General features: G+C 40.8%; 1 protein-coding gene across 1 annotated transcript in view; it reads left to right on the top strand.

Moving 5' to 3' along the window:
• The first annotated feature begins 988 nt into the window (after positions 1 to 988).
• LOC122811898 (membrane-spanning 4-domains subfamily A member 4D-like) overlaps positions 989 to 11,073 on the top strand; it is a 394,276-nt gene continuing 384,191 nt past the window's right edge. The window contains exon 1 of the mRNA XM_044084048.1: positions 989 to 1,099. Coding sequence (XP_043939983.1) covers positions 1,001 to 1,099 — 99 coding nt within the window. The 5' untranslated portion in view covers positions 989 to 1,000. The remainder of the gene's footprint in view (positions 1,100 to 11,073) is intronic.

The raw sequence follows: 11,073 nt of genomic DNA, 5'->3' as shown, positions 1-11,073 counted from the left end.
TTATCATTTTCCTCTGTGTCTTTCTTTTACAGTTTTATCTTGCTTTTCCATTTTTTTCTATTTATAATAGGCTTCTTCATTCCAGAAGCACAGTCTCAAAATCTGGCCATCCTTCCTTTTTCTGGTTTCCAACTTCAACCACTTCTTATCTCCTTACCACCTTCAATTTTCTGTTTTTCTCTCCACAGTATACCTTCAAATACATTGTTTACATTCCCTCTCTCTTAATACCTACTTTCCTCTCATGTATTCTTGTCTTATTTTTCCTTCCCTCCCCCTTCTAGCTTACTGACGCTGCTCCTGTTTTTACCCTCCTCCTTTCTGACTAGATTTCCCTTTCTTCACATAAAAATTTGTTTAGTCCTACTAGCATTTCCTCTTACTACATCTCCCTATTCTCGTATTGCTGTACTCATGGCCAAGTTTCCATGTAGAAAGCCATTTTAATTTTCTGTCATGGTTGGGATTTTCATACCATATATCCTGATCTTCCCTGCAATCTTTTGATGCCTCTCAAGTAACGACTTCCAGTAGACACATTTTCTTTAATGGAAATACCTCCTGACATTAGATGACTTCTGAGCTGGGGCAAGATACAGGAAAGCAGGCTGTCATGATTTGAAGAAGACGACTTTGGAGGAGGTTTAGGGTCCTTGGCAGGATAATATAAATTCCAGCTCAGGAAATATAAAAATCTGTTTGGCAATGTATCAGCAATTTTCAAAGAAGGTGTTGATATAAGTGGATTTTGTGAAGGTGCTGTTATCCTGGAAGTAATGTTGATAATCTTTTTATCAGATGTGTGACACTTGAAAGCTTTGTAGGTGCAGTCAAACCCAAACAGTATTCCTATTGCCATACGTCTCCCAAAGTCCATTAATTTGAGCAAAGTAGCCTTTATCACCTCCCTCCGAAATGCAAGAATTTATTGGAATATGTTATTTTGCTTCTTTTCTGGAAGATAAATGCTTTCTATTTTTATTTACAGACCACACAGATTATGGTTGGCATCTGCAGCTTTGTCAGCGGTATTGGTTTGGCATTAGCAGACGATATCTATATAGTTATGCCTGGTGTGCCATTCTGGACAGCTCTGGCAGTAAGTCATTAAAGTTTTTATATGTTTTTTATTTCTTTTCTTTTGCATTATTGTGTGTATATATGTACATTCTGTGTAGTATACTATAATCTTTATATTAGCAATGCTGTTCATTAACAGATAAAGGTGAATGTTATGTGAAAAAGTAAAGAAACTCTAGTTTAAAAGACTTTCTGTCCTAAAACCGATCATGACCTACTGTACCTTTCCCTTCTTTGCTACGGCCCATGGCACTGGTCCATTTTTCTCATATATTTCATATCCCAAGTGTCATGTTTAGTATACTGCAGAATTTAATTTGGCTTTGTCTTCTGTCATCAACACACTACAGAACGTTTTGTTTTTTTCTGCCACTGCTTTCTTTTCAGATGTCTTCAATATGGAATTTTACCCAACCACTTACTATCAAAATTCTTGACCTTTCCTGTTGTCTTATCTTGGTTTTCCACTATACTCCCCTGAAGTCCATTTTACATTAATCTTTTCCATTTCCTACTCACTTCTTCCTATAAATGTCAAGGCTTTTTGTATTCCCAGAACATAAAAATGATGATATATCTGTTTTGCCTACACCTTAAGTGTTCATTTAAAAACAATCTGTAAACATTCTCAGCTGCTGTTCTCACTGTCTTACTTCTGCATTTAGGCTATTGCATGTCTCTCTCCCTGCTGCCTATTCCACCTTGTTCCATTCTATACCCTTCTCCTCTCCTGTCTTTTCTTTTCATAAGTATGTCTGTCTTCTCTTAGTAATCCTGTTTGTATAAACCTTTAGTTTGACTCTTTTCTTTCACATTCTCCGTTCACCTTCTAAAATGTCATATCTACGTTCACGTCACTATGTTTTTTTATTCCTTTCCTCCATTCTTTCAGTCTCTAGCTGTAGTTATCTCCATTAGTTCTTAAATGTATGGACCACAGTTACGTCATATGACAACATTACATTGTGAAACTTCCACATACATTTGCATATCCACACAGAACACCATCATACTGCACTGTAAATCATCCATGTGTAATCACACTTACAGAACACATGCAGCACAGTAAGTACAGTCATGATGGAAGTTGTAAGAAAAGCACATCCCCAATATTAACCTATGATGTTTATGTAAAAAAAATGCTGTAATGATCATTTATTGGGCAGTTCTACTTGTATATGCAAGGTATAATAAGGACTGTATGAGATGCCAGTGTTATGTACAGCTTAAATAGGAGCCATGTTGGCACATACATATGACATTGTTGCTATGTGGCCATATTAATTACACACGTGGTATATTTAAAACTACTAAAAGTAACTGAGCAGTTTTGTATATAGTGAATTGTATGTGACATACCAGCATGTCTTGCATTTCTCAAGACAATTTGCCAAAGTGTGAGCTAAGTATTCTACTTAACATGCACTGCTGGATGCTGTCATAGTATGGAAAAGACTTGTGCATTGATGGATATATGTATCATTAGGAGAGACATGAAGAAGACAGAAAATGTTGGTGTTGCAGATGAATAATAAGTGAAAGGTGCAAAGGTATGTGCCTTACCATCATGATATCTGCCAGTGAAGTTATGCAGAACAGTGCTTATCACCTCGGGTCAGATCCTGTCACTAAGGAGGTGTCCATAGCCAAACGTTCCATCCTTAAACATGCTGCAGAAAGCTCAGATGAGTAATGCAAAATTGTGTCAGAAGTGTGGCAAGTACCTACATTACAGCTGTGGCTCAAATTGAAACAAATGTTTTGAAGCAAGCAGTACAGAGTGTGAGATGTAATGCATTAGCTGGTTGCTGACCCAGTCTTAAATGATGTTACATGTCTGGAACTCACCTGTGTTCTACTTAAAAGGTGAACACTCATTGTTAAACATTTAGCTGATGGAAGCATGGCCATCTATTTAGTTATGCTTATTACAAAAATGAATGTACGATCCTTGTGCTCCTAGGACTACATTTTGGTAGGTGGGACATGTGTCCAAGGTCTTCTGGAAATGGTGAAGGATGCGAGAGTAATGATATTGGTGTATGGCATTATGTCATCAAAAGTTGAGGTATGTGTTAATTCTATTTGGAATTCCATGTATGAAATATGTAAAAACTGCAACCAGCATCTGTCACTGAATACAACTTTGTCCAGTTTCCAGAAATATCAATAGCATTAAACACAACCTTCCACGGTTGACAGCAAAGGAATGCTGGTTTCATCTGTGACAAATTATATATGCAATGGTTTGAGTTAGTTACTCTGTTTGAAAATTATATGCAGTTCTCCTTACTAGTAAAGCAGTTCCTGAATTAACATTTGTAAATATTATTGACACGCAAGATACATCTAATGCTATCCAGGGTGACATGCCTGACACAGCTGACCCCCTTTGTATGTACTTCAGTAGCAACTACATAGTATGAAGACCACACAGGTTCATAGGTGTGTACTAGGCTAATGGCCCTGGAGCCTTCACAAGTCTAGACCAAAAAAATTGCCCAGGCACTGTGTCACCCAATGTTAGTACCCAATGCCCCTGTCCAGTAGGGGAACTGGAGTGATCTTTCTGTTACCCATTCACTTGTCAAGATTTCTCTTGAAGAGGGCCAGCGAGGTGCTCTGCTTGACATGAATGGGAAGCTTATTCCAGAGTATGAGCAGTCTTTGGGAGATGAACCTGCCCTTCCAGCACGTTCTGTTAATTGTGGTAATGAGGGTTACGATCTCTGGAGTGTGTGGCTTGGGGGGATTGGGATTTCTTTAGGTGTAGCATTTCAAGTAGGGCTGGGTCGGACATGGCTTTTTAAGTCAAACAGAGATAACCTCTGAGTAGACGATAAGAGACTGAGAACAGCTGAAGTTTCTTGAGTCTGTCCATATAGGACGTGTTTAAGGGCTAAGATCCTTTTTGTGAGGTACTTTTGTGACCTCTCCAGCTATTGTAGGTGTCTGGTCAGGTACATGCCAAATGGGGAGTTATATTCAGTGACTGGCCTAATGAGGGATAAGTAGAGAGGGATGATGACCTCTTTCTTCCTAGATGCGAAACCTTTGGTTATAAGAAATGACACGTAGAAGGATTTTCTGACCACAGTGGCAGTGTGGTGTCAAACATGAGGTGGCTGTCAACCTGGTGCCCAGATATCTTATGGCCCCTTCAGTGTTCAGTGGGCTCCCACCATCATGGTAATTCATGGGAACTGACTTTTTTCCAAAGGAGATGGTAATGCATTTTTTGGCATTAAGCTTCAGGACATGGGTCTGACACCAGTCATTGGCCTGAGAGTCCCTTTTGTAGGATGTCTGCATGACTTGTGGAGTTGATAATGACTCCTAGTTTGTAGTCATCAGTGAACTTGGTTAGCCAGAGTCCTTCTGTGTTGGCCTGGACTTCGGAGAAGTAGATGCCAAACAGGAGAGGGCCCAGGACCGTGCCCTGTGGGACTCTACTCATGACTGGTCGACAGTCTGACTTGGAATCTGCAACTTTCACACTATGAGTCTTGTCTGTGAGCCAATTTGCAACCCACCTAGTGATGTAAGGATTGATGCCTAGTTTGGTGAGTTTATCAGTGATACCTGAGTGGGGAATGGTATCAAAGGCCTTGGCCAGGTTGAGGTAGGCTGTATGCACTACCTTACCCTCACCCACAGCCTTGGTGACTGCCTCAAAGAAGTCAACCAGCTTCAGCAGGGAGGATCTCCCCTTGACAAAGCCATAGTGTATGGGGTCAAGAGTTTGGAGATGGCTTATGTCTTTAAGCAGGTCCATGATGATGCACTCCATAGCTTTGCATACCAAAGTAATTAGGCTAATGGGGCAATAATTCCCAGGGTATGTAGTTGTTCCCCCTTTATGGAGCAGTGCACCATTCATAGGGACACATAGCCCGAGGTAAGGTTGTAATTAAACAGGGCACAGAGATGTGGTGCCAGTTCATTTTGTAGCTCATGTAGGACGCACCCCGGGATATTATCAGGTCCCATGGATACTGTATTCTTGGCTTTGGACAATGCAGCTTTTACCTGTGCTGCAGAAATGGTGGGTACCAGGCTTTTTTCTGGTATTGTGATAGGGCCCTTGGTGGTGGTGGTGGGGGGGGTAAAGTTGGCACTGAATCTGTCGGCCAGTATGTTGGCTGTATCTGTTGGCTCAGTATAGGAGGTGCCATTGTGCAATAACTCAGAGCAAATCTGGGTATTGCCTTGGAGGTTTTTGATATAGCTGTCGAAGGCTTTGTGGTTGTTTTTGGTGTCAGACACAATTCTGCCTTCATAACTGGCTTTAGAGGATTTGATAAGGGATCTCAGCTTTTTGTTGAGACTGATAAGGGAGGTTTTCAAGTCTTGTGACTTCATTTTTTTCTGGAACAGTTTCTTCCTTCTGTTGTAGAGTTTATTGATGGTTGGGGACCACCAGATTGGCTTCCTTTATTTGGAAGAGAGCATCTTAGTTCTGTTTGGTGTGACAAGGTCCATGCATTTGTGTACATGCTTGTACAATGCATTGGTGTATGATTCAGCAGTCATGCAGCTATTTTCCATTGACATGGGTGCCGAGAAGTTAGCCACCTCTGTTTTTAGGAGCCCAAAGTTGGCTTTAGAGAAGTTTTTCAGGGAGGTCACCTTAGCGGGGGGTGTAGGTGAGATGGAGATTTCCATGGTGATCAGTTTGTGGTCAGATTTAACTAGGGAGGAATTGACTGTAGGTGTGGAACAACAGTCTTACATGTTGGTGATAACCAGGTTGAGGATGTTGATTCCTCTAGTGGGGATCAGAATTAGCTGATTCAGGGCATTGGAACTGATAAATTCCAGAAAGCGTTAGGCCTGTACATTGGTACTTGAGTAGTTTTCCCAGTTGATGAAAGGGTAGTTGAAGTCACCCAGTATGAGAGTATTGGGTTGGACCTTGATTTGTTCTAGAATCAATCTGATGTGTGCCATTTACGTTATCCATGTAGCCATAATGCTGTAGAACACTGGCACAGGATACTGTGGACATTGCCGGAAAGTACTTCCTTAGTGATGCAGATATTTTGCAAACATTAGAGAGAGAACAAAATCATGTTGACGATCCATGTCAATGTTTGCCACTGCTCTGCACGACCAGCATCATCACCTAAATGGAGATATCTTACAGACAGAGAGAAGAGATTTGACCATCTTTCAGAAAAGAAGGATGCAATTACAAGGAGTATCATAGAGGTTATAGCACAACAGTGTTTATTCTGACATATTGCACAAATATGTTAAGAATTCAACATAAGCAATCAGCATGTACATCTGCCATTAACTGTACAGGGCATATTGGACTATAAGGAATGTGGCCTTTTCATTTTAATTGCACTGTTTCTGTTCTGAAATCCATTATTGTTACCACATTTTGCACAAAAACTTGCCTTTCTGAAGTAGAAAGAATATACAGAAGAAGGAATAGAATGAAGAAAAGCACTTAAAATTGGAAATTTTGAAAATGTATCTGTGACAAAAATTGTCTGGCTGACCGATTTAAAGCAGCAGACAGAAAGGATTGTAGTGAAAATGTAAGATCAAGGGGACAGGAGTCTAACACAATAACCTGATGAAATAGAAAATATATATATATTCCATACTTACTACAAGAAGATATATTCTCCTCAGAAGGAAATGGGTTTCTGGCAGGAAAGGGTGCAAGATTTTTTTGCAGGATTTGCAAGTACTGACACTAGTACCAGAGGAGGTGGGAACATTACTTAGACAGCAGATGAAATCGAGTATCAGTTAGGAAAGCAAACAGTTGGAATATCCTTTGGGTGGGATGTCTTGCCAGTAGAAGCATGGAAGTTGGCAAAAGCAAAAGTGGTACCCTAGTTCCATAAAATATTTAATGATATCCTACAGCAGAAAATAATCAGACATTCATGGAAAAGCTGTAGTATCAGAAATATTACAAGAGAGAAGATATCCAGCTAAATAACTTATTTTTCTGTAAAATAAATATGTACCATTTTTGCACAGTGGATCATCTAAATATGGGTAAGAAGTAAATGTGCTAAGCATGGTATGCAATTTCACATTTTTGTTGATGGCAGCACATAAAAAAATCACCACTGCAGTGTCAATTTCTCCACTTTCAAAAATAGCATTAAAATCTCTTAATGGACACTACTATTGGCAATAGTATAATTTAGCAGTATAGTCCACATAATTCTGAAAGCAGTATTAACAAATTCCCACATATAGTCTTCCAGATTGAGAGAGTAAACCTAGTTTCTCTTACGTTTCCTCTTAAGACTTCAGAATTCCATTTTCTTACATTCTTCATGCTCAGTTCCATTTTAATTCTGTCCTCATCTATTTCTACCACTAGCTTCCCTACTTTGTTCCATGTGCACTCCAGACATGACTGTTTAAGTAGCAGCACCCCCCCCCTTCCCGTTTTTAACTCTGTATAAACTCTGCTTACTAATATTTCAGTCACTGGTAAAAACAACTACAAGAAAGCAGAGCTTTCTTATTTCATTCCATATTCTATTTTCACCTTTCTTATTTGTCTCCACTTGGCCATTACTTTTCTTCGTGTCCCAGTCAACACTTTCATCCACGGTGTATACCTTATTTCTGTTTCATTACCTTAAAGAAAACCCCTGCATTCCACAGTTGAATATCAAAAAATGCTAGTCATGCTCTGTCACACCAACACGTTTCTATGTTCTTTAAAAAGTGGCACAGCAACTACCAGTTTTGCACTACCCCCCCTTAAGAAGACCTACTTACTCCACAACATTCAGTAGTTTTGGTAGTTTTAGTAGTTTTCATGCAGTTTGGCTACTAGAATTTTACAAGTACTTTGGTGTATATGTTCAGCACATAGTTTCCCAGGCCCAGGAACATATTAAAGAGGGTTCAAAAGGGGCATTTGCCCTGGTCCCCTTGTCAGTGGCAATCTTGCACTGCTTTGCTGGTAACTTAAAAAAGATTTGTGGCTGTGTGAACAGTGGTAATCAGCAGTGACAGATCACAGATGTTTAGCACCTTAATAGTACATTTTAGTGTAACTTTCTTTAAGTGTTATGAAGCCAATTATAAAAAAAAGTCTTTTCTCATGCTTAACATCTTAGTACCAAAATTATGCTAATCATATAATTACATTGAAGCTTCTAATTATAATCAGTGGGAAATTTAATTCAAGTGTAAAGTCATTATTATCATGAATTTGTACATCTGTCCCACAATTATAGCAAAAGGATAAGGGTACCCAGCTTATCATATTACTCTGCACATTAAGTATCTATGATCAGTTGCTGTTAGCAACTGATTGCAGTGCATTCCTGGCTATCTCTAGTCATATGATAAGGGATTACTAGAGGCTATGGACTTTCAGATATTCTGGCATAGTTTTCTGCTACAGATATGTGTTCTTGTGTTTTAATTTTCTGTCAGGAAAGCAAATAGATCTACAGGCATTTTTGGCAGTAGACACTGCCCGTATCTATAGATATATCTATCTCTATATATAAATATGTAACATGCGTGAGTGTATGTGTGTGTGTGTGTATGTATGTATGTATGTATATATATATATATATATATATATATATATATATATATATATATAGCATAGGTCGCCTTTGAGTAGGCGGTAAGCAACTGAGTAAAGCTGGAGTTTCTTTGGCCGAACTGCATAGGGCATCTGTTTGAGGCCCTTGATCCTCTTGGTGAGGTCCTCTTGGGGTCTCTACAGTTGCTGCAGGTGTCGGGTAAGGTACATCCCAAAGGGGGCATTGTATTCAATTATGGGCCTGATGAGTAGAGTGGCACAATGACCTCTCTTGATCTAGATGTGAACCCTTTCATGACAAGGTGGGCTATATAGAAGGTCTAACCACTTTGGCAATGTGATTGTCAAAGGAGAGATTACTATCTACTTGGGTCCCAAATCCATAATTACTTCTTCCGTACTTAATGGATTACCACCTATGTGGTAATTTGTGGGCACTTTGTTTTTCCCAAAGGGGATGACTATGCATTTTTTGGCATTTAGCTTGAGGTCATGGCTCTGGCGCCAGGTATCCGTCTCTGTGAGACCTTTTTGGAGGATGTTTGTGTCAGCCGGAGAGTCGATTATGGCTCCCAGTTTGCAGTCATCTGCAAACTTGGTCAGCCATAGTCCTCCCGTGTTAGCCTGTACCTCAGAGAAGTATATACCGAACAAGAGAGGTCCCAGGACTGAGCCTTGTGGGACGCCACTTGTAACTGGTTTTGAGTCTGACATGGCACCTGCAATTCTGACCATGAGGGTTCTATCCCTGAGCCAGTTTGTAACCCATCTTGTGACATAGGGGTTGATATTTAAGCTGGTGAGCTTATTTATGATGCCCAAGTGGGGTATTGTGTCAAAGGCTTTTGCAAGGTCCAGGTAGGCTGTGTGGACTACCTTCCCTTCATCTATGGCCTTAGTAACTGTTTCAAAGAAGTCAACTAGGGATCTGCCCTTAACAAAGCCAAATTGGGTAGGATCCAGTGTCTGGAGGTTCCCAATGTTTTTGTTTGAGTTCCATGATGATATGCTCCATAGCTTTGCAGACCAGACTAGTCAGGCTTATGGGGCGATAGTTACCGGGGTCCGTTGTGGCACCACCTTTGTGGAGCGGGACCACTGTTGCTGTACGCCATTCTTTGGGTACATATCCTGTAGTAAGGCTGAGATTGAACAGTGACTTTATGTGAGGGTTCAGTTCTTCTTGGAGCTCGTGTAAGACACAGCCCAGGACACCGTCCGGTCCCATTGATGCTGTGTTTTTTGCTTTTGAGAGGGCAGCTTTCACCTGTGCATCTGTGATGTCAGGGAGGCTACATTCTGTTGGGATGGACATTTGCTCTTTTGGGGGGGAAGGGGGAGGAGAAGTTTGCACTGAACCCGTCTGCCAGAATGTTGGCAATGTCTGTGGGTTCAGTGTATTTTTTGTCATTTTGCACTAACTCAGAGAATATCTGGGAGTTGCCACCCAGATTCCTGACATAACTAAAGAAAGCCTTGTGATTATCTTTAGCGTCTTGTGCAATTTTTCTTTCGAAGCTGGCCTTGGATGATTTTATGAGGGATCGTAGTTTCTTGCTAGTACTGATCAGAGACGCCTTCCCTTTTTGGGATTTTGCTCTATCATGTAGTAGCTTTCTCCTTCTGTTGTATAGCTTATTTATGGCTGGGGTCCACCAGACAGGTCTCCTGCCTTTGGAGGAGTGAGTCTTGGTTTTATTTGGGATAGCATGCTCCATGCATTCCTGTAGGTGTCCATAGAATGCGTTTGTAAAGGATTCTGCGGTTTGGGCAGTATTTTCCACTGGCCCGGGGGCTTTGAAGGATCTCACCTCGGTTTTGAGAAGTATGAAGTTTGCTTTTGAGAAATTTTTCACCGTGGTTTCCTTGGCTGGGGGTGGGGATGGGATATGGATGTCCAGTGAGATTAATTTATGGTCTGATCTTACCAATGAGGGGTTTACTTCTGGTGTAGAACATAGAGTCCCCATGTTGGTGATGACCAGGTCCAATATGTTGTCCCCACTTGTGGGAGTGGTGACCAGTTGTTCCATAGCATTTGAGTTTATAAATTCTAGGAACCGTTGGGCTATGGTGTTGGGGCTTGAGTAGTTTTCTCAGTCAATGTTTGGGTAGTTGAAGTCACCCAATATTATGGTGTTTGGAGAGACCTTCATATTCTCCAGTGTTGTCAGGAATGCCGAGTGGGGTTCCTGAGTTTGGGAGGGTGGTCTATAGCAGGCTACAAACTGAAAGGCAGTTTTGCCCACTGTTAGTTGCACATGGATGGTCTCCGATGCTTCGTGCAGTGCCACTAACCCTGGAGGTGTGGGTATCTTTGATGAATATGGATACACCCCCTCTTTTTGTGATTCAGTCTGAGTTTTGGGGCTGAAAAGCATGGTATGAGGTATAACCTGGTAGTGCTGGGGTGCTCTTGGGAGCCTTGAACCAGGTTTCTGTTACTG

This window comes from Protopterus annectens, chromosome 9.part0 (assembly GCF_019279795.1).
Source record: "Protopterus annectens isolate FY-2018-M chromosome 9.part0, PAN1.0, whole genome shotgun sequence".
NCBI classification, from domain to species: domain Eukaryota; kingdom Metazoa; phylum Chordata; order Ceratodontiformes; family Protopteridae; genus Protopterus; species Protopterus annectens.
This window is presented reverse-complemented; position numbering and strand designations above follow the sequence as displayed.